This window comes from Xyrauchen texanus, chromosome 9, assembly GCF_025860055.1.
Source record: "Xyrauchen texanus isolate HMW12.3.18 chromosome 9, RBS_HiC_50CHRs, whole genome shotgun sequence".
Taxonomy (NCBI): Eukaryota; Metazoa; Chordata; class Actinopteri; order Cypriniformes; family Catostomidae; genus Xyrauchen; species Xyrauchen texanus.
Window position 1 is genome coordinate 18920408 of NC_068284.1, and position 24505 is coordinate 18944912.

At 37.1% G+C, this 24505-nt stretch overlaps 1 protein-coding gene across 1 annotated transcript in view; it reads right to left on the bottom strand.

Moving 5' to 3' along the window:
• Positions 1 to 15559: 15559 nt before the first annotated feature.
• The window catches only part of LOC127649154 (netrin-G1-like), a 74786-nt gene continuing 65840 nt past the window's right edge, over positions 15560 to 24505 (bottom strand). The window contains exons 5-7 of the mRNA XM_052134123.1: positions 21173 to 21199; positions 20864 to 20908; positions 15560 to 16409 (exon numbers count right to left, since the gene is read on the bottom strand). Coding sequence (XP_051990083.1) covers positions 16159 to 16409; positions 20864 to 20908; positions 21173 to 21199 — 323 coding nt within the window. The 3' untranslated portion in view covers positions 15560 to 16158. The remainder of the gene's footprint in view (positions 16410 to 20863; positions 20909 to 21172; positions 21200 to 24505) is intronic.

Sequence of the window (24505 nt, forward strand, 5' to 3'; positions counted from 1 at the left end):
TGCCTGTTATACAGCTGTTTCGTATTGCACCTTCTATAAATCCATGTTTTCTGGTTGTCATCAGAATAAATGCAAATTATCCATTGTGTTTCCACTGTAAAGTGAAGTTGGAATTGTTGTATATTTCTGTAAATGGTGCTTGTATAGAAAACATGGCATGATCGTAATCAATATTATCCGAAGCGCACATTATTGCTAGATATCAATAATTCAAGACTAATATTACTCTTTGTTTAATAATGCTGCTTTCAGTACTGGACTTCCATTACATTAGTCCTGTCACAAATTTCCAGTAAAATTCTTAATACATCTTACAAAAATAGGCGCTGAGTAGGAACAGAGGCACGTTTAACCTGAGGCATGTTCTGAAGGAGCCATGAGGGCCGTAGCAGAATGCAGTGATTGATGGCCAGCCTCGTTTGGCAGAGGACGGGAGCAGCTCAATCTCTCTCCACTTCTGAAAGGTGTGAACTGACAGCAGGAGGCTTCAGAGAGAAAAGAAGAGATGGAGACAGGAACGAGAGAGAGAGAGAGAGAGAGAGCGTATCCCTCAATCCTATGACCTGAAAGTGTCACCTCTTGGTGTTGAATAAGAGAGAGGAAGGGGTGAGGAGTTATGTGTTATAGGGGACATACCTCAACACACTGTCTTACCAATTCAGCAACTGTAGATGAGGAGAGCGGGAGAGAAACTCAATAAAGCCCTCTACTGTATTCCGGATAGGACTCAGATTGAGCACCTCAAGGACTTAATCAGCATTATTGAGTAATTAAACACTTGCAGATCAAAGCTGTTAAAGGGAACAAATCCTGAGTGAGCCAAAGTGAATTTCCTCGATCCAACCTTGGAGTATATTTGGACGGCTGTCCTCATAAAGTCACTTCCCCTTTGGGATTCACACTGTGTAATACAACTGTCATTTAAAGAGTGGTTCACTAAAAAAATGAAAATTCTGTAATTATTTACTCAACCTCATGTTTTTCCAAAACCCACACGACGTTGGTGGAACACAAGTGGGTTCTGAGAGCTTCATTCACCATGTTATTTTTATGACTGAGGCTGTAACATTTTGCCTGTAACATCTCCTTTTGTGTTCCACAGAAGAAAGAATGTCATATGGGTTTGGAACAATATCAGTGTGAGTAAATTATGTCAGATTTTGTTTGTATTTATTTATTTTTTGTGGTAACTATACCTTTAAGGCCAGAAACACTTTAAGCAAGTATGCAAATACACACGCATGGCAGCATGGCCAATTCATGGCAAACGACAACAGTCCTGTTGTACATAAAGTACTTAACATACACTCTTACGTTTCTCTGTAACAAATCCCAACACTCAGTGGGGAGATAGAGTTACCTTCAGATGCCTGTTCCATTCAACTTAATGAGTTATTCAGGTTAGCTAATGTAACTATAAACATGTTCTGTAGTTAGTTCTAGGGATGTCCCGGTACCTGATACCGTGCTCATGTACTGGTACTTGTACTCTTAAAAATACTCCGTTACCAAAAACCAATACCATCAGACGTATAAATGTCATTAAGTAAACATTCAGCGCACAAATTAAAATCACGTTATGTCCTAGTGAGATTATTTTAACACAAAAGCTGCGATTTAATTATATAAATATATAGTTTGCATGAGCGGCATGCATCAAATGTGAGCACTTGTGAATGTGTGGAGATAGTAGCTGCGTTTACATAGGCTTTTTGTTTTAATGGGAATCAATACATCATAAATACCAAAAAATATTAAATTCAAAATGTTCAAATATACCATCTACTCATTTTCTAGCAACAATAAAAACATCCAACTTTGAAATATACAGCCTTTGAATTGAGCCAAGAGGTCCGTTCCATTTACCTGTTTCATGTGATATCATTATGTGACCTCACTGCCATATACAGAAGTATAGGACCAATTCCACCTTCTGTGGGATGTGGCAAAAATCTGCAACACTTTTATTTCTATTTATAAAGCTTACTAAAGTGATACTGCTGTTATATACCAGAGCCAAAATCAAGTCAACCAGTGATGAAAGAGGAGAGCAGCGATTAAACACATAATTTATAATACCATGACCATGTAAGATGTGTGATGATTGTAACATATCGTATAAAAAGCACTTTAACATCACTGTACGGTATATATTTAATTGTAGGCTAAACAGTATACAAACATTGGTCATTAAACAAAGCATAAGATTTTGAAGTACAGAATTTATTCATGCCACCAGATTACAATGTAAAAGTAGTCATATTTACACAGCAAGGTGATATGGGAAATGCTGGATATTTTTAAATTAACTACATTAACAGTGCGCAAATTCACTTTGTTGCATGATGCACAAACAGAGTAAATACTTATTTAATTCAATTCCAGCCTTTGTGGTTTAATAATCACTTTTCTAAATAGCAACTGGCTTTTCCGATTATTTGTGGGAAGCTTGTCATAAGGTCAGACGCCATAATGTCTTTGGTCATAACAACACAGAAGCACTTCAAAATAAATGCTCCACCAAAATAAAACCTATATTTAAATAAAAAAACTATGACAGAAATGTAATATTCACTGTTATACTATTACTATTACAACTAATAATAATAATAAATCAATAGTAATTGTATTATATTTAAGCAATATCTCACATCTGTGATGCTCTGTAGTGCAGCACTTTATTTGATGAAATATAACTTCAATGTATTTTAGATTGCTCTGAGGTTCTGTATAAAATAACTTATTTTGATAAAAAGAATCCAATATCATGTTGAAAATGAATTATTATACTTTTATTTGATTAAAGTTTTAATTTATTTATTTATCTTAACACCATTTGGATGATACAATTTAAATAAACTGTTGATATGCAGTAAAAAAAAGAAAGAAAAAGAAACAGGTATCGGATTCGGTATTGGCGAGTACCAAAAAAATATTGTTACTCATACTTGGTCTCAATAATGTTTTATTGGGATATCCCTAGTTAGTACACTTCAGCTAACTTACTCAGCAAGATTCTCATCAAACTGTTGCTCCAGCTCTGCCATGACAGTAGTTGACCTAAAATAGAAAACTGAGTGTAGAAGTTTACACTAATGCCCGCTATAGCTACCCCTTGTGGCAATGCTACGAATGCAACAACTACATTTTACGTAGCACAATGGCGTGCAAAACCGGGCTTACATAGCTAAAAGCATTTGCATTAATTTGCTTACGTAGTGCATGTTATGGACTTATTTGTGTGAACGAAACTATTTGAACGGTAATTATAAGCTAAAAAATATTAAGAAATTATGGCAAGATTTTTCCTATATCCTTTGATGTGTTTTAATAGTGGACTAGGTTATCACATCTAATCATCAGTTTATTAATTATGTAAACACAAAGTCTCAGCCCTTTCCACACTCTGTAGAAATGAACTTCTATCTTGACAGAATGTCCCACCATCAAGAAAGTGTCATTTTACACCATCTGGTTTTATTGATTCTGCTTTGACACTCTTTTTTTAAACCCTGATATTTCCTTCAGGCCATCTTCCTCTCGCTCTCCAAACACAGCAAGTTAGACACACTTGTGTTTAAGTTGTTTGTATGCTTTTTTTTGGATGATTCAGCCCTTGTTGCACTTGCTGAAAAGTCTCCTGTGCACTCTCATACAACTACATATTTTTAAAAGAGGATAAATGCTTTTATTCCAGACACTGGGATCTGGGGCACAATATATTATTTATAGTCTCTGTTGGTGTGATACATTAATAATTTGTTCCAGAGGGTTGGTGGGGGTGGGAATGGGAGGTGATTCGTAATTTATGGCCAGAGATGCTTCTTGTGCCATTGAGCTGCTATTTAAAATACAAATCAGTCCTATGATATGCCATGCGAGCAGATCAGGGGGTGGTTGCTGTGCACCGTTTACAGACAGTCAGGGCTTGAAATCTAAAAGATTCAGAACATGCAAAACTGTTTTCATAAACGAGCGAGAAGACTTCTGATTGGTTAAACTGTTTGATGGGCCTCAAGTGGGAATCATATGGCTTAAATTGCATAGTCATTTTTAAATGCATTGTAGAACTTGACACATTTTGTAACCTTGGTTTCGCTTGAATACTTAAATCAAAGTGTGATCCAATATTTCATATTTAAATCAGAAGTGTGTCATGTTTACAATGTTAAAATGTTTCTCCTATCTTAGCTTAATATGCAGAGACAGAATTTTCAAATAGTAAGCCATTTGTATGTTGATTTTCCATTGCTCTGTTTGTATTAAGGGTATATTTGGGGTGGGCTATCTGTTTGTTCAGCCAGAACTTAATGCTAGTGGCACACACACACACACACACACACACACACACACACACACACACACACACACACACACACACACACACACACACACACCACAGCTTTAAGTCATTCAGAACAGCAGTATTCACATAACAAATGTTAAATAAATATATAATGCATGTTTTCGTGACACATCTAAATGCTTATGTTAACTGCTGAATATTTGATGATTGTGTGATGAATCAAAATTTTAATGATTGTGTAAGCCCTCTGTATTATGCATTAATTGTGCCGTGTCCATCAAACTGTCGTTGTGGTGCCCATTTGATGAATCATCACTTAATACAACCCCAGATGTCTCGACTCACCATAACTATCCTTCTGAAATGGTGGCTGGAGTTACGGCATGCAGTGCTCAGCAGTATGGAATGAAACACAGTGATTTATGTAGTCACCAATAGTCTCTCATTACTTCCATTTTGCCTACTTTGTGGAGTGTAAAGCAAACTCTTACTTGATCTCTTGGCATGACTGGTTTTCCTTTGAAAAGGCTCTTTTGACTTGTACTAGGGTACATTCTCTGATTTCATTGTGCTAAATAATGTGTGTTGTAACACATTTATTAGAAAAATACAATACATCCAGGCACATGCAATGATTCAAGGGAATGAAAAAAATTGTGATTCTTTGATAAGTTTGTGTACTCTAATAAATAAGCAATTTAGAGGAATGCACGACACATACAGTACTGAACCCTACCATTTTTATTACACTTACTCTTCAGTATGGCTTATTATGCTTCTCCTTTTCTTTCTTGTAATTTGCTAATAACACAAGTGAGATAAAGGTTATATGCAAATGCACCCATTATATCTGATAAGGTGGATGTTGATAAGGAATGTAGTCTCATCCTCTGATAAAGACTGAATTCTTTCATTGTTTTGGTTTCTTACGAAACTGCTATTTTAGTTCAGCAGTGTTATATTCAATAGTGCTTAGTTGTGGTTGAAATTGGATTGCACATCAACTAACAATGTCATTGCATTATATACTAAACTCTTGCTTTACATCTGTGGTCTATAGTCACATGTCAGTTGCAGCTTTAGATGATTTGACAAGAAAACCAGAATTAAAAATCCAGAGGGTTATACCTGGATTAAATAGAGATTTTGGAGTTAAGGGAACCCTATGATCCAATGGTGATATTGGTGGTTAACCCCTTACAGGACTGTTGCTAAGATTCTAACTTTTGGGTGGGCAAGTGGTTGTCTCTTCATCACACCAGGAGGGAGGTGTCATGACCTTAGACCTGGTCATGGCCTCTTACCCAAACACTAAGCCTAACCATGATTTTAATAGGAAAAAAACTTTTGTGTACCATGGAAGAAGACATTGGGGTCTAGAACAAGACAATGGAAACGTGCAACTGGTTATTAGAATACATGAGTCTTTTGTACACGTAAATAGTAACTAAATTTGAGTAACCAAATTTGTTCACAGACAATTCATATCATATATAGTAAAGTGTTGGATAGGAGGCTAGTATAAATTTGAGGCGTGTATTGTATCCATTTGAAAATCTTTTGATGCCTTGGTCTCTATGGGAATAAAAGTCATACATTTTAATTTGAGCCAAGTCATACAAAATCATATGACTTATTACTACGTACTAATTATTACGAGTTGTAATGACACTACCTTGGTACAGTCCTCTGAACCTCTGCGCCCTTCATTTATGCACTGGGTTGAGCTATAAAAACACAGCAGCTGTCCTCACAACAATATTTGCATGCTTCCAGCAATCTGATTATGTTTCCCAGATTACAGATGAGAGGGTGCCAACAACTGAAATGTGCAGTTCAAGAGAGGTGAACAAATATCTCAGATGCTCTCTAATGGCTCTGACCCTGGGTAGAGTGGTTTTAAAACCCTTAACTGTCTCCTAAATGGAAAATGTATAACAGCGTTCCATCTCACTTACCTAGCATACAACTACAACATTTCACAAGAATCTTTTTTGATTTACGCTTTATTGATTTACCAGAATGGAAAATAACGTTATTAAATGAACCTAACAAGTTTAAATATAGAAACAGTACAAATGTGTGCATTGTTAGAGCTGCTATTTTAAGAATCACAACCAGTATGTGGCCATTTTCTGAATACATTTTTAGCGTAAGAGAGGATGTTATCATTGCTCACCAGAGCAATGTCTGTTATTTTGCCATACAGAACACCTCATAGTTTGCTTATGTGCCATTAACTGACAGCCCCTTTGGGATTACATTTTTTGTATGATGTTGACCGTGGCAGAATCCAAAGGATGCACTGACTATATATGGTAATAATATGGGCATATAAGGCAATTCATACTTTGTAAAAAATGTTTTTACAGTACTTTACAGTATAGTTACATGTCTTGTTAATCTACTTTTCAACTGTAATACATAGTAACTTACAGTTAGCATTTTTATATTATTTTACCAATAAACTTTCTAACATTTTTGACAGTGTTTTGTATTGTATTGTAATGTATGATGCTCACCGTGGCAAAAACCCAAGAATGAATAAATATAGTCCACCCTCTGACTAGTCCATCAATTGTAAGGTAATTCATATTTTCTACTTCCAAAAATCGTAATATTTTGACAGTATTTTTCAAAAAGATTACTGTTTTACATCTAATATTTGTTTTCACCGTATATGGTATTGGTCTCTTCAATAGTCCTTGAAGAGAATTGAAATGCATTTACATTTACCATTTACATTTATGCATTTGGCAGACGCTTTTATCCAAAGAGACTTACAGTGCAATTATAGTGCAAAGCGACTTACAGTGCAAGTGCCTTGCTCAAGGACACAATGGTGGTGGCCGTGGGGTTAGAACCAGCAACCATCTGATTAACAGCCCAGTGCTTTAGCCACTACACCACCACCACTCCAATAATCCAGCATGGCCTCCATGTCTTTGGTATGTCACATCCTATGTGGGTAATGTTAGATCCCAATAGGAGACTGAGCACTGATCTCTTCATAAACCAACACAATCAATCATTGAGCTAAAGTCAGCAATATTCATAATGCAGGTGAAGGTGGAAAGGATTTTTGATATAAATGTGTAATACGTGAAATGTTTTTTTATTTTTTACTGAAGAGAACATACCAGACATGTGGGATTCAAAATCTAATTTCTAAATTCAAATTTTAAATATAGTTAAATTTAAGGATTTTGAAAAATGTAAGAAAAGATGAGAACTATTTAAGAATCTGCACTATTTCTAAGTCATTAATCAAATTTACATTAAGCAAATTTTATCAAAGGCCTTTTTTGATTCTTTTTTTTACTAAGGGTCAGATTACCTTACTTACTTCTTACCTTAAAAAAATATGCTCTTTGGAACATTCTCAAATCATGCTAGATAACATGGATTATCAGTTCATGCCAGCTCAAGTACATGCTGTTATTAAAGCAAAAGAGGAACATACTAAATACTAAGTAATTCTGGAATTTGTGTTAATTTTTCTATTTAACTTTTCACTCAAACAGGTTTTCATCAATAGTTTTGAGAAATTTCAGTCAGGTTTGAAAGAAAACCACAGTACAGAAACTGCCCTTCTTAGGGTGACAAATTACTTATTGATGGCGGAGGTTGCTGGAGAGTGCACCATTTTTGTGTTGCTTGATTTTACTGCAGCGTTTGATTCAGTTGATCATTCAGTTTAAATCAAAACATTGAAGAGATACCTGGTGGGAATATCTGGGGTGGCTTTAGACTGGTTTGTTTCCTTTAGACTGTGTCTGTTGAATATGAGAAGTCCTCCTCTTCAAAAGTTAATTGTGGGGTTCCGCAAGGTTACCTTTTAGGGCCAATATTGTTTTCACTATATATGTTACAGCCTAGTTCTGTGATTCGCAAATACAGCATACATTTTCATTGCTATGCAGATGACCTGCAATTGTATTTGTCATTGAATCCCAATGATCTGACTAATTTAAATGTTCTTCAAGATTGTATAGGAGATATAAGAATTGATTATTGTAATGCACTGTTTTAGTTTTAAATCAATGCACTTTAGCACAGCTAAAATCAGTGCAAAATGCTGCAGTTAGACTTTTGTCACAAACTAGGTAATTTAATCATATTACTCCAGTTTTAGCTTCTTTGCATTGGCTACCAATTAATTTAAGGGTTGATTATAAGATTTTATTAAGTACATGTGAGGCATTACATGGGTTAGTGCCAGAATATTTAGCAGAACTTTTAAGACCTTATAAAACCTCTTTGATCTCTTGGATCTTCTTGTCATGAACTGTTGGCTGTTCCAAGATCCAGATGCAAAACTAAAGGTGACAGAGCATTCTAGTGAAGGCCCCATGATTATGGAACAGCCTGCCCTGAGATATTAGATCTGTTGAATCTGTGTCTGTTTTGAAATCTTGTTTGAATATGAATTTGTTACTTTATGAATGTGCTGTGTTTTACTATGTGTGTTGCTTTTTTACTATGTGATGTGAATATGTTTTGTTTTACTGTGTGTGTTTTTGATTTTATGTTTTGTGAAGCATTTTGTTCTTAATCGCTAAAAAGTGCTATATACACTCACCTTAAGGATTATTAGGAACACCTGTTCAATTTCTCATTAATGCAATTATCTAATCAACCAATCACATGACAGTTGCTTCAATGCATTTAGGGGTGTGGTCCTGGTCAAGACAATCTCCTGAACTCCAAACTGAATGTCAGAATGGGAAAGAAAGGTGATTTAAGCAATTTTGAGCGTGGCATGGTTGTTGGTGCCAGACGGGCCGGTCCGAGTATTTCACAATCTGCTCAGTTACTGGGATTTTCACGCACAACCATTTCTAGGGTTTACAAAGAATGGTGTGAAAAGGGAAAAACATCCAGTATGCGGCAGTCCTGTGGGCGAAAATGCCTTGTTGATGCTAGAGGTCAGAGGAGAATGGGCCGACTGATTCAAGCTGATAGAAGAGCAACTTTGCCTGAAATAACCACTCGTTACAACCGAGGTATGCAGCAAAGCATTTGTGAAGCCACAACACGCACAACCTTGAGGCGGATGGGCTACAAAAGCAGATGACCCCACCGGGTACCACTCATCTCCACTACAAATAGGAAAAAAGAGGCTACAATTTGCAAGAGCTCACCAAAATTGGACAGTTGAAGACTGGAAAAATGTTGCCTGGTCTGATGAGTCTTGATTTCTGTTGAGACATTCAGATGGTAGAGTCAGAATTTGGCGTAAACAGAATGAGAACATGGATCCATCATGCCTTGTTACCACTGTGCAGGCTGGTGATGGTGGTGTAATGTGTGGGGGATGTTTTCTTGGCACACTTTAGGCCCCTTAGTGCCAATTGGGCATCGTTTAAATGCCACGGCCTACCTGAGCATTGTTTCTGACCATGTCCATCCCTTTATGGCCACCATGTACCCATCCTCTGATGGCTACTTCCAGCAGGATAACGCACCATGTCACAAACCTCGAATCATTTCAAATTGGTTTCTTGAACATGACAATGAGTTCACTGTACTAAAATGGCCCCCACAGTCACCAGATCTCAACCCAATAGAGCATCTTTGGGATGTGGTGGAACGGGAGCTTCGTGCCCTGGATGTGCATCCCACAAATCTCCATCAACTGCAAGATGCTATCCTATCAATATGGGCCAACATTTCTAAAGAATGCTTTCAGCACCTTGTTGAATCAATGCCACGTAGAATTAAGACAGTTCTGAAGGCGAAAGGGGGTCAAACACAGTATTAGTATGGTGTTCCTAATAATCCTTTAGGTGAGTGTAAATAAAATGACATATGTAAATTATTTATATTTTATGCTAATAATATAAATGTAATTATTAAATAAGAAAATTGTAAAATAGACACATTATCATTAGTCTTCTCAGACTTATGGAGGGTGAACTGCATCTCTTCTACTCTGTAAGCAGGGTTTTTACTCCAAAAAGTTGAAATGGGCAGTCACATTCACAAGGTGTCATATCTTGCCATGAATAACGCATTACAGTCTTGTTCCTTAGAGATGGATGTGGCCATTATTCTGAGGGAAGCATCATTCTTGGTAAACAGGCCACATCCTGTGGAAGAAAGCTTAATGTTTTACGGCAGTGTTATGGAATCTACTCTGCTGAGCCTCCTGTACTTTGAAAAAACATTGTGCTTCAATAATCATCCATCAACTATATAACCATGAGCTTTGCACATATTCTTGATACACTATAACCTTTAAAAGTTTAAAAATGGCCCAGGAAGTTGGAGGAAAAGCAGGGAGACTTATAAAGTTGTTTTACAGCCTAACTAAAATGCACCTTGTGTTCCCTCTCATCTCAGGTGTGGGACATCTTGGCCTAGTAACATTGTCAGGGACAGTCTCAAGTGGGCAGCTCCTTACACTACTCTCCCGCTTTGAAAAATGGGACCTTGAGAACAAGCCATTAGTTCTGAAAGCCATTGATTATCCCACAATGATGTTACTGGGACCATACAGAAAGAGTTCTCATAGTTTCAAAGGCAGTGGCTTGGAGGGGGAAAATCCACTCCCTTCCAAACATAAATCTATGCGTATGTTCTGATTCCTTTCCTGAAGTATTGAAATAGTACTGTAAATAATGACTAGTCTTAAGTTTGAGTGTATTCACTCGAATCAATGTCATTTCGGGTGACAAAGAATAGCCTCAGGATTCATTCACAGCTTGGGGGAAAGTCAAAGAATTCTGTTTCACCTTTTTAGTATGCAACATTTTCAAAATGAACAAACAGGGGTACATTGTTTAAAAATAGCTGATAAAATGTATAACAATAGTCTCTGTTGATAAAGAAGGAAATCTAAACAGCATTCACTTTTTATTGTAAAATATGAGGAACAGCATGTACCCTCATTGACCCCTATTGTCCATCAGAAGGGGGCTGTTTGTATTAAGTCTCATTACGCACTCATTATTATTCTAACAGCATTTGCATTCAAGCCTAATGAGATGCAGTAAACCTTGTTTTTGAGTGCAATGTTTATACTCATTTATCTGGCCAATCTTAAGCTTCCATCTTGGAAGTGCAAAGTGTTTCTAATTACTTGACCATGTATATGAAACTGAGCAAAATAAGTCAGATGGAAAAAAAGAAGACAAGCCTGCACACAATCACCAATTTTACATAAGAACAAATGGGCCTGGCAGTTATTTTTCACAATAAAATGACATCTTCACTTATACTTGTCTTTTGGGAGGGAAGTTATTAAGATCAAGGGCAATGGAGGATTTAATTTGATTGAAATGAAGAGGCCTAATCTCACTAATGTAATCTATCCAGCCTTAGAGACGCTTTCCCTGTATGTCTCCGACTCCGAATGACTTCATTTCCATTCGAGTGCCCATCGTGGACTTCAAAATGATTGCTGTATCACGACTACATGTTATGCCTCACAGTGAGTGACATTCTCCAATCCATATTTCGTCAACACACCTCTCTTACTCATTCGTTTTGTCATTTACATTTAATTTCAATCTCTGCTGGAAAACTTTTATTGCCATGCCCTTAAATCCAGCCCTATTTTCTATAGCTGGAACAAGTTTAAATGAGAATACCGAATTTGGTCCAAACATTTCTCAGGAAGTTTTATGAATATATCTCCAGTAGAAAGCTGTAATTTGAGCTATGCCAGATAATATTCCTTGACTGTAGAGTACTGGCTATTGAATTAAAGTGTCAAAAGCAATTCATAATTGGGTACATTTATGCATTTACCAGACCCTTTTATTCAAACCAATTTTTGGTGGATTTCATTTATAGATTTCTTTGTATGCTTTCCCTGGGAATGGACCATTTTCACAGCCTGTGATTAAACAATTTTGCTTTAAAGGAATAGTTCACCTAAAATTTTCTCATGATTTACTCACCTTCATGCCATCCCAAATGCGAATGACTACTTTCTTCTGCTGAACATAAACAAAATCAACTCAAAAGGTCCATATAATGCAAGTGAATGGTGATCAGGCCTTTGAAGCTCCAAAAAGGAGATTAAGTCACTATAAAATATGGGTGTGACGATACAACTCGTGAGTAAGGGCAGCCAGTGGACTTTCTGGTGACCTCCTAGGGTAAGATGGAGTTGGTGCCATATGCAGACCGCGTAGTCTGCTTATATGGAGCGGTGGTACTGCACAAGTCTCTTCAGACCTGGTGGATTTTAGTTGTCTTTGCATAGTGCTTGTGTTAGCCTTGGTGTACGGCACTATTTTCTTACAGTACTTACATATTGTTTGTGTCTTGTCACCTTCTCTGCCGTTTAATGTTTCCACCGGGTTTCCAAAATTCTGCCACACAAACGATTTAAATGTGGCGGGGGCATCTTCTATCCTAATTTCATCCTCAAATTCCATCATGCTGATATCGCGAGACAGCTTTTCACCAAGATGAGAAATATCGTCATGTAATATCGTGAGATCTCATGGCACAAGATCTCGTCACACCCCTACTATAAAAGTAATCCATCAGGCTCCAGTGGTTTAATCAATATCTTCTGAAGTGATCCCGTTATTTTGGGGCATGAACAGACCAAAATAAAACTCCTTTTTCACTTTACACCTTGCCATTGCAGTCTTTCGGCACGATCATGATTTCAAGCTCAATTAAACTTCCTAGTGCCTGACACATCCGTACAGTGCTAGATGGCGCTATAGGAAGTGTAATCGAGCTTGAAATCTTGATCATCATGGAGACTGCTTTCAAGATGTACAGTGAAAAAGGAGTTGTATTTAGGTCTTTTTGCACCCGCAACCAACTGGATCACTTCAGAAGACATTGATTAAAACAACTTGTGTTGCATGGATGACTTTTATGCTGACTTTATCTGCTTTTTGGAGCTTAAAAGGCCTGGTCACAATTTAATTGCAATGTAAGGACCAACAGTGCTGAGATGTTCTTCTAAAAATCGTAGTTTGTGTTCAGCAGAAAAAAAAAAGTCATACACGTCTGAGATGATGAAATGATGAGAGAATTTTCATTTTCTGGGTGAATTTAGCAGAGTAAATCATTTTTTTCTTTTTCTTTTGGTGTTGGAGCAAATTAGAGCCAAAAATAATATTAGCAATGATCCCCCATGTTTACCCCACTATAGTTTTCTTCTGTGTTCCCAACCCACAAATGTTGAAAAAGTTTTTTGTTGAAGTCTGAATTAAAAATGTTATATACTTTGGCAGTTGAATGTTGCAATGAATATAACTGTGTCTAGTAAGGAAATGTTTAGTATTACACATTTTCTTCAGAAATTCATATTTTCATAATTTTCACAATTGCCAAGAGAAAAGAAAACAGGTTGTTACTGTATGAGGCTTTGGTGTGTGCCTGTTGCTTTTAGGTAATGAACTGGCAATAAACCAACAGTCATTTTTCATCTTTAATTCACAAACATAGTTGGCTTCAAGCAACAAGGATTTCTCACCAATGACCGAAACTTCTTGTACAGTTCATTCAGAGAGAATGTAATCGTAAATTTTAAGCAAATAGTTAGCAACTGAACAGTAATATGCAACTCCAATGGGGCATTAATAAAACATATAAAGACTTGCCTAAAATTCTATAGGTTTTATCAGTGCAAAAAGTCATGTTGGCCAGGGTCTTTCCTCTTGTTCTGTTTTTCTTATTTTCTTTGTCATGACAATATCCCAGTAATTTTAACACAGATGTCGCTCTTACATTATATTTGATCTTTTATCAGGCAACAAAGCATCACCAGATATAGAAAATTCTTCATTATTAACAAGATCTGACTGATCAGCTGTTGAAAACTAGACCAATATTTGTGTGTGCACAGGCCCAGCTCTATAAGGGGGAAACCAACACCCTCTCTTACAGGGGGTAAATTACAGTGGCAGTATTTGTGTTAAATATTAATACCATGGTAATACCAAATGGTATTTTGATAATACTTATTTTTATATATACATTAGTGCTGATTGATTCATGTACCATGGCATTTAGATGGTACTTCAAAAGAATAACATGGTATAAGCATAGTACCATGTCCAAAAACTCAAGGTAATACCATGGTACTTAGAGATCTATAGTCAAGCTTTCACACATCTTAGAGCTGGAGCAGTGTGTGTGTGTGTGTGTGTGTGTGTGTGTGTGTGTGTGTGTGTGTGTGTGTGTGTGACATACAGTATCTCACAAAAGTGAGTACACCCCTCACATTTTTGTAAATAATTGATTATATCTTTTCATGTGACAACACTGAAGAAATGACACTTTGCTACAAAGTAAAGTAGTGAGTGTACAGCTTGTATAACAGTGTAAATCATGCACTCATGCAGCCCCAGACCATAACACTCAAACCACCATGCTCGGCTGTTGGTAAGACACACTTGTCTTTGCACTCCTCACCTGGTTTCTGCCACACGCTTCACACCATCTGAACCAAATAAGTTTATCTTGGTCTCATCAGACCACAGGACATGGTTCCAGTAATCCATGTCCTTAGTCTGCTTGTCTTCAGCAAACTGTTTGCAGGCTTTCTTGTGCATCATCTTTAGAAGAGGCTTCTTCTGGGACCACAGCCATGCAGACCAATTTGATGCAGTGTGCGGCATATGGTCTGAGCACTGACAGGCTGACCCCCCACCCCTTCAACCTCTGCAGCAATGCTGGCAGCACTCATATGTCCATTTCCCAAAGACAACCTCTGGATATGACGCTGAGCACGTGCACTCAACTTCTTTGGTCGACCATGGCTAGGCCTGTTCTGAGTGGAACCTGTCCTATTAAACCACTGTATGGTATTGGCCACCGTGCTGCAGCTCAGTGTCAGGGTCTTGGCAATCTTCTTATTGCCTAGGCCATCTTTATGCAGAGCAACATTTCTTCTTTTCAGATCCTCATGAGGTTCTTTGCCATGAGGTGCCATGTTGAACTTCCAGTGACCAGTATGAGGGAGTGTGAGAGCGATGACACCAAATTGAACACACCTGCTCCCCATTCACACCTGAGACCTTGTAACACTAACGAGTCACATGACACCAGGGAGAGAAAATGGCCAATTGGGCCCAGTTTGGACATTTTCACTTAGGGGTGTACTCACTTTTGTTGCCAGTGGTTTAGACATTAATGGCTGTGTGTTGAGTTATTTTGAGGGGACAGCAAATTTACACTGTTATACAAGCTGTACACTCACTAATTTACATTGTAGCAAAGTGTCATTTCTTCAGTGGTGTCACATGAAAAGATATAATCAAATATTTGTGGGGGGTGTACTCACTTTTGTGCGATACTGTACATCAATCCCACCAATACTGCATTGGTCAAAACAGACGATGGGACTTTTACATGATTTCACAGAATTACAGTAAGAAGAGAAACGTTGGGGAAAAATTTGAGTGTGAGAACTCTGAAAGTCAGTTTGGTAGGGTTTGGTTCCATTTACAGTACATTGCAGTCTAGAAGAACATATTTAATCTTGACATTGATGATTTGCCTCCAAAAAATGTATTGCAGAGTTTTTCAAAGATTTTGGAGATGATGTTTTATCTGATGAATGGTTTCAGAGCTGTGCACTAGTGTATTTATTCAATTTCTTTCCTAACATTTGTAACAAAGACGAAGATTGAGTGTCAGAGTTGTTTTTGTAAATTTCTCCATGCGGTTTCTCTTCTGTTTATCCATCATCTCTGGCAAACTTTAACTGACATATAGTATTGAGTAGAAAACTTTGATGTTTCCTAAAAAAAGTAGATTATTTTTCTCTTTTGTTGCCAGGGAGCATTTCTTTTCGGCCATCTTGTGTCCTCTAACAGGAAGCCAGGTTGAGCGCTCCTGTGGCAAATGTCTTTGGGGCATGAATGACTCCCTCAGAGTGATGTGAGGCCCCGGGTGGCAAGAAGGGAGGAGATGAGTGATAGAAGAGCCAGTGGGAGAGTCTGAGCCATGGGTGGGGGACATAGAGCTCTCTGGCTGGACTGCAGCTCCTCACAGGTGTCACCCTGGCACTGGGTCTTCTCGCAGAGTATGCCGCTGAATCCCGATGGACACTGGCAGCGCTGGTGGTGGTGACACACACCTCCATTCTGACAGCGCAAAAGAATGTTGTCACACACTCTAGCTGTGGAGAGCAGAGAAAAAGTGTGAGCATGCATCGCTTGGCTTGTCTTGTCAGGATACACTTTCAATGAATAAAAGTGCATCCATCAAATTGATCGTCAGGTCACTGTGTGTGATTGTTTATGATGGCCGCTGGAGAGACACTCAGTGGTATCTTTTAAGGACACTATGGGGGATGTTGTCCTAGTAGTGATATGATTAATCAGAGAGTGAGCAGTGGTATTTAGGGCAGGAAAGATATATCCATTTTTTCAGTATGTGATGAAAATTGAAAACACAGCTGCAGACTTTTGGCTAATATCTGTCATCCCTGCTGAAAAGACAAGCATAAGCCAGCAATAAGGAACAGATGACTCAAAAATGAAATTTCTATAATTATTTACTCAACCTCATGTCATCCAAACCCATTTGACTTTATTTTTTCTGCAAAAAGGGAGATATTTTAACGAGTTACAATTGCTTATTTCCATACAATGGTTGTTGATAGTGACTCACTTTAAAGCTTAAAAAAGCACCCAAGTGTGTATTAAAGTAGTCCAACCGGCTTGTGCAAAAGCCTTCAGAAGGCATCACTTTTTATGATGGACAGAGTGAAATTTAAGTCATTATTCAATCTCAGATCAAATCAAATAATTTATAATCTCATGTATACAGAGACCACATCAAATATGGCAACATGTGAATAACATCAAACATTGGTTCTTACAAATCTCGTGACCAAATGTCATGACACAAGAACCAATGAGGTTTGGTCTCTGTATAAATGAGATAATCAATGATTTGGGAGTGAATAATGACTTAAATGACTTTCTATTTGTTCATCATATAAAGTGATCGTATGACTTCAGAAGGCTTGGAATATACTAATGCCAGAGTCACATGAACTACCTTTATGACTTTTTGATGTTTTTTTAAGCTTTAAAGTGAGACATTATCCACTGCTATAGAATAGAAATCAGACGTCTTGCTAGTTAAGAAGGCTGGCACACCAGCATCCCATGCTGGGGACCAGCATCCAAAACACAACTTGTTCTGGTGACCAGCAACATTATGCTTGTCTTTTCAGCAGGGATGGAGCTACTGGACCAATAGAAGTACAGAGTGAATTCTGCACTGCTGGTAACTTCCAGCAGAAAACTCTATGAGATTTGTCCTTTTAGTATGCAAACAAGAACGTGAAGGTCATTCTACCATGCAGCAAAACACAATCAACACCTACTGTTTGGGAACCTTTCAAGAATGCTTTGAAATTTTTTGATTTCCTTGCCTAGTCTGAAGTCTATTCTTTTTTTTTATCATTTGTAAATGAAAAACAAACATGCCACATAATTACATTTATGTTAAAAATCTAGAAAAACAGGGCAGTACTGTGCAATGAAAGGTAGGCTATGATGCCAGTCCAGCCCAATTCACTCTAATCTCAATTCCCTTGACCTGTAAACATGCTCTTCGGTGGAAAAAAAGATGAGTGCTATTGCATTGTACTTCCTTCCATCATTGAGGAAAATATTTACTTTGGGAGGAGACACAGGAATATTTGCTCATAAATTGAGTGTAATTGCATGCTGCTTTCTTCATTGAAATTGATTATATCCAGGTCCTCCTAGGACAAGGGACAGAATAAAGCTGAACTAAATCAGCCGTAGATATCCAAATTCTTTATTTATATCTAGTGATTTGGCAAACAACTATTTTTGGCTTGTTATGGGATGAGAATATCTGTACTATTATTCACAATTAAAAGGTTTCCTCAAAAATGAAAATTCTGTCATCATTGACTCTCATGTCATTCCAAACCTGCTTGACTTTCTTCCATGGAACATAAAATGGACATCTTAAGCAGAAAGTTAGGGACAGACAGTCTCACTCTCCATTTACTTTTATTTTATGGCAAAAAGATGCAAGTGAACGTGAATTGGGACTGAGACTAACTTTTTACTTAACATCTCCTTGTGTGCTCCATGGTAAAATGAAAGTCATATGGGTTTGGAACAACATCAGTTTCAGTAAATGATGACAGAATTTTCAAATTTGGGAGAGAATGATCACTTTAAGCATTAATTAAGTGATTTCATACAACATATCTATAAACAAGAAGTTAATATTACATAACTTGTATGAAAGACACAATATGGCCAGTTATTTTGCCTGTCAGCACTTTTGGAATGCTGCTTGCCCAATCAAATAATAGGAACTAACCATTCCATAATATTAAACAAGTAGACATAGAGCACATCTAACAGAAGAGCCTTTTAAATAGCATTTTAAACATTGAGGAGACAGTTTTAACCCTGAGATATTTTATTATCTCTCAGTCCTCGAAAAGCCCATCTGGCATGGTTTAACGGTTGCTCAGAAAAGCTCAGATGTCCGTTTTGAGCGACAGGTCTGGAAAGATTTTGCTGGGATTTAAACTTGAAATCTGCAGGCTCTGTTTCTTCAAATATTTACACGCACACCAACAGAACATTGAACACATCGATGCCAGTCCCAGTCTTCATCTTCATCATGGTTGATGTGCAAGGTCATCCGTCACATATAGTGTACAGAGGCATGGACTGCATTTGCATTTGCACTTGTGTTTTGCTTTAACTTCTGACCTAAAAAAAAATCCTGAAGTGTGAATCCTGGCCGAGGTCTGCCTCTCCCTGGGAGACATGTGCTATATCGCACTTTCGTCATGTACAGCGACTTTTTCACACACTAACAGAACAGAATAGGCAGCTCCTGACTTGAGCAATAGTGAAGCATGCATCCAACAGATCTATCCGTTCACTGACAGGTCAGAGAAGAGGAAGCTGCTGAAATCACAGTATGTCAATCAATGCTGTCTCTTATATGTCCTGCCTTATGATGAGATCATTTTTACTGAGGATTCCATACGGCAGGAAATATGTTGGGAATGTGGACTGGAGGTACAACATTCCTTACAGACATCTCCATAGCGACTTTTGCCTGTATCATGAAAACCTCCTACCATCATACCATTCTAACCTTAGTTCAGAGGATTCCGTCATGGAGCTTTATTTTCGTGACTGTGTAAAGTGCAGCGCAACCTGCTACGACCGTATGCAAAGTCTTATCCAATTTTCATGGGAGCGCTAATTCTAAGCACAATTTTCATACCAGCACAAAGCGCAAATGGCCGTAGGTGGGAGTGTTTGCGCTACATTGCACCTAAACTGTGGGTGTATTAGATGTAAATGAAGTGGCACAAAGTGCAATTAGCTTTTTCCTAAGGATTTGGTCATTGCGCTAAGACGTTTCAATACCACCTCTTAGCAGGTGGTAATAAAGTTCATGTCAAAATTCTGAAAGTACAGAACATCAAATAATGTTTTCTGCTGAAGCTGTTTGTTGAATCAAACCCCCGAAATCGATATACATATGACCGAATTAGACAATACTGCCTCCAGAGGCTAAATCGGTAAGCAGAGCATATAATATGACAAGTGTGACATCCATTTATATCCAGGAGAGGTTGCCAGAAGCCAGTTATAAAATAATTGTTTTCGGCTGAACACGGTGTAAAACAGTGAAGAGAAATGCTTATTTTATTTAATCTACCCTCCATCCAAAACCAATGTTAGGGATAAAAATATAACCTCCTTATCATACTTGTGATTGTTTATACAAACATGATTACTTCCTCATTTTAATGTGGATTGAATTGTGGTCTCCCATGCAACTGATGCAACGCACTACCTGTCAGGCCAAGAGGGAACATAATTAGTGTTGAGCCATTACAAATATGTCCGATGGGAACAAGTGAGTCGGTATTCTGTTGCCGATCCTAGGGTACCAGAATTTTCGGAAAAAGCATGCCGACTTCCTGTGTGATCATGTTGGACATACTTGTGACAAATTTTACTGAAAAGTTATAAAAAAGACCCTGCAATTCAGGAAGTCCTCATTAAACACAGCTGTCGACTGGCTTCTCACTAACAGAAGGCTTGGATCCAAAGGCTGTAGGTGTGGTATAACAAGACTGAACCTCACAATCTTCTGTTTTGTTTTGCTTCTGGTCATGACAGAAAAGAGACCACCCTCTGTCAGTCATCATCAGCAGGGTGCTATTCAGTAAACACTGTAAATAAAAACCCTTCAATATTAGAATCCCTTTAAATGTGACAGCAGCCATATCTAAGCTGTTCTGCTGTCATGCTTTGTTTTCTGATTATACGCATCTCATTGTCATCATCAACTTAAATGTCCTCAGCAGAGACCGACTCACATAAACTTATTTCTTGGACAGTGAGTTCAAGACTGGAGCTAGACTGAAATCATAGAGAAGATCAAAGTGGAAACAAACAAAGAAGCTTCATTTGTATGAGTATATATACTCGAGTTGGAAAAAAAATCTGTGCTTGGTTGCTTTAAGAGCAAATAATGAATAATTAAAACTTAATAATAAATATTAATAAATGAATGTAAAAATATTTCTTGAGGTCTTACCTTGATTTCGGTTTGCTGCTCCAAGTGAAGAAGCATTTGGCCGAACTTCATTAAAGTAAAATATATAGAGACAAATGATTGTTGCATTTGTTTTTCAATCACTACTTTAAATAGTAATCGTTGTAATAAATAATAAATAATTGAACAGATTTCTGGATACTTCTATCCATTTTAAGCAAAATGATGAATTATATGAGCTGTTCCATACTAACTAATTAATTTAAGTCATCTTCAGACCTTGAATTAGGAGGTCTGAATATTTGTACAAATTTCCATTTTATGCCCTGAATGAATAAGTGAATAACTCACCAGAAGTGCCAAGATTGCTTGGGATACCTGGAGAAAAAGAAAGCACTCAGATAAGCGTTAGCATTTTTATTGCATTTATACATATATCTGGGTTTCAGCCTCTAAAATAAATGTTTAGTTTTCAGTTGAATATGTGATAAACTGGCCTCACAGCTCGAGGCTTTTGGTAAGGACATTAGACAAATGTCAAAAATGTAATCAAACCATTGCATATGATTTTGGCCAGTCTTTCTTACTGTCTGATTATAATAAGCAGTGCAGTGCCACAGCATCATCAAAATCAGTGACAAAATTGAAGAGCTTCAGTTACAGTATACTTTCCTGTTTTTTTTGTCAAAAGGACACTTGCATTGGAAAGTCTTTTTCATTTACATTTGGCCAACCAGAGTGATTTATGTTACTGTACGATCATTAACCAGCAGTGCTGTTAGGGTGCACACATTTTAATCAATGATTTGACTTTTCTATGCATCAAAAAAATTTCAGTCCATCTAAGATTATGACAGGCCTGACATTTCAACTGTTGGACCCACATACTGCTATCCAGTCAGTCTGAAAGACACTTTTACAAGAATAAAATGCCTTCTGTTGTGGCACAGAAATACCTCAGCATGCAATGGCTGCAAAAAACTATGGACCACTGCAGTGGTTGATATTTTGTGTATTCCCTTGTGTTATAGTTTCCAGTGTAAAATGCTTGACCTAGCAACTGTGACTAACTGAGTAGATATTTCATTGCCACATTATTTTTTGCCCCCAAAGAGTTCAGACAGGACGTGGTTGAATTCTTGCATTCAGAGCAGTGTTATTATTGTTATTGAAAACCAAAATGAAAAAAAAATATATATATATTTTTATTAAATAAAACTAAAATAATTGGACAAAACTGAAATAAACTCAAATGCAATTGAATCACTCAGTTACGAAAAAAACCCACAAATTTATTTTAGTTTTTGTAGTATATAATACAATACAATTTTTTTAGAACCAACTATCATTAAACATGAAAATGCCACTAAATTGCAACAAAACAGGGACATTTAACAGCATAAATAATATTTTAATTAACAATTCTAGAGCACTCAAAAAAGGTTTTTTGCAGGTTGTTCAGTTTACTTAATTAAAATGAACTAAAGCAACACAATTCTAGAGCATTTTGTCACATTTCAATCCAATTAAATTTATATTAAATTAAATATAAAATAAAAATAATTAATGTTTAATAATTAAAATAATTAAATAAAAAATGTAAGTTTACTTAATCTATTTGAGTTTGGACTACATGAAGACTTTTTGTAGCATTGATGAAACTGGATGGGGTGAAAACGAATTGTAGGTTGAAATGAATTGTAGTTTATGCATTTTTGAGCAAGATGAGAATAGGAGGAGATTTATTAATATTTAATATTCTGTTATATTGGTAAATTAGACCAATTATTTACTGTTAGTTCATAGTAAAATACATTGTGAGCGAGAGTCCAAAATGCACCCAGAGTTTAAGACGATAATATATTTTTTCTTTTTTTCTAAAAACCCTGGTTGAGAGCAGTCGTTCAATACTCGTAGCACATCATAGCCCTCATTATTCAGTCAGTTATTGACTGATGGCTAATTGGGAATTCTGCTCACCTGAGCTATGAATGACAAGTGTGGAAAACAGGCAGAAGTGGACAGCTGGTGGATGAGCTTAATGTGCCTTGATTAAACCAACACATATCTTATTCATAACTAAAGTACCAAACACACATACTTCTTCACTCCTCAAGCACCTGTTATTCTCACATGGGGCCCAACATTCAAACAAGAGCAGAGAACTGAAAATCCTCTTCTGCAAATAAGATCTTAAGGTTTGGCCTGGTTAAAGTCTGTCACCCATGCACAAGTATATAGGCACTTTTAATATTATTTTTTTTTAAGTCATATTTTTATATTGTGACATTTGTTTTCAATTCTACAAAACAACACTAGGCCAAAAGTATGTGGACATCCCCTTTTAATTGACATGTTTGACTATTCCATTAATTCCAGTGAAGACAAATCTTAATGCTACAGCATTCAGTGGCAGTCTAGAATTGTGTGCTTCGAACTGTGTGGTAACAGAGAATGGGCTTGGAGAACTATTTTCTGTTCCATCATTACAATACCTCTGTGCACAAGAAATAATGTATTAAGTCTGGTGTAGAAATACTTGACTGTCCTGCACAAAACCCAGACCTGAACCCCACTGAACAAATGTGGGATGAATTGAATGCCGATTGTGAGCCAGGCCCCGTCACTCAACATCAGTGAGGTCCACTGATGCTCTTGTGTCTGATTTGGAGCAAATCCATGTAGCTACAGGAGCAAGGAGTGTGATTAATCACTATGGTTTTTAAATTAATTGTTTATTCAGCATATATGAATTTTGGTGTTCAGGTGTCCACAAACCTTTGGCCAATTAGCATAGTCCACAGAGCAGTGGAACCAACAAAATTGGCCAGAACAGAAAACTTTATTTATTCTGTTTAAGGGGTCCCATCTTGTAAGCCTGCTTCATGTTGTCTTGCTCCATTTGGAAGATTTGTGTAAATTCTGGGAAATTAAGTGTTCCATGTTCCAAAAATGACTAAATATAATGAAATATATAACCATTAAACACAATACCGTTCTATATGTGACCTTTCAAACATTGATTATTAAAGGGATAGTTCACCCAAAATGTTTAATTCTATCATCATTAACTCACCCTCATGCCATCCCAGATGTGTATGACTTTCTTTCTTCTGCTGAACACAAACAAAGATTTTAGAAGAATATTTCAGCTTTGTAGATCCATACAATGCAAGCGAATGGTGATCTGGCCTTCAGTGCTCCAAAAATTACATAAAGTCAGCATAAACATAATCCAGTGGTTTAATCAATGCATTCATAAGCAATCCAGTTGGTTTTGGGTGAGAACAGACCAAAATGTAACTCCTTTTTCACTGTCCATCTTGACAGCAGTCTCCTTGGCGATCATGTTTTCAAGCTCAATTACACATCCTATAGCGCCATATAGCACTCTGCTCATGCATCAAGTGCTAGGAAGTGTAATCGCGCTTGAAATCATGATCGCACCTAGAGACTGCAATGTCAAGCTGTAAAGTGAAAATGGAGTTATATAATGGTTTTCTCTCACCCAAAACCAACTGGATCACTGCAGAATACATTGATTAAACCACTGGAGTCATAAGTATTACTATTATGCTTTTTATTCATTTGCATTATATGGACCTACAGCGCTGAAATATTCTTCAAAAATCTACTACAAACTACACACATTTCTTTGAATTTCACTACTGGTACTCATTAATT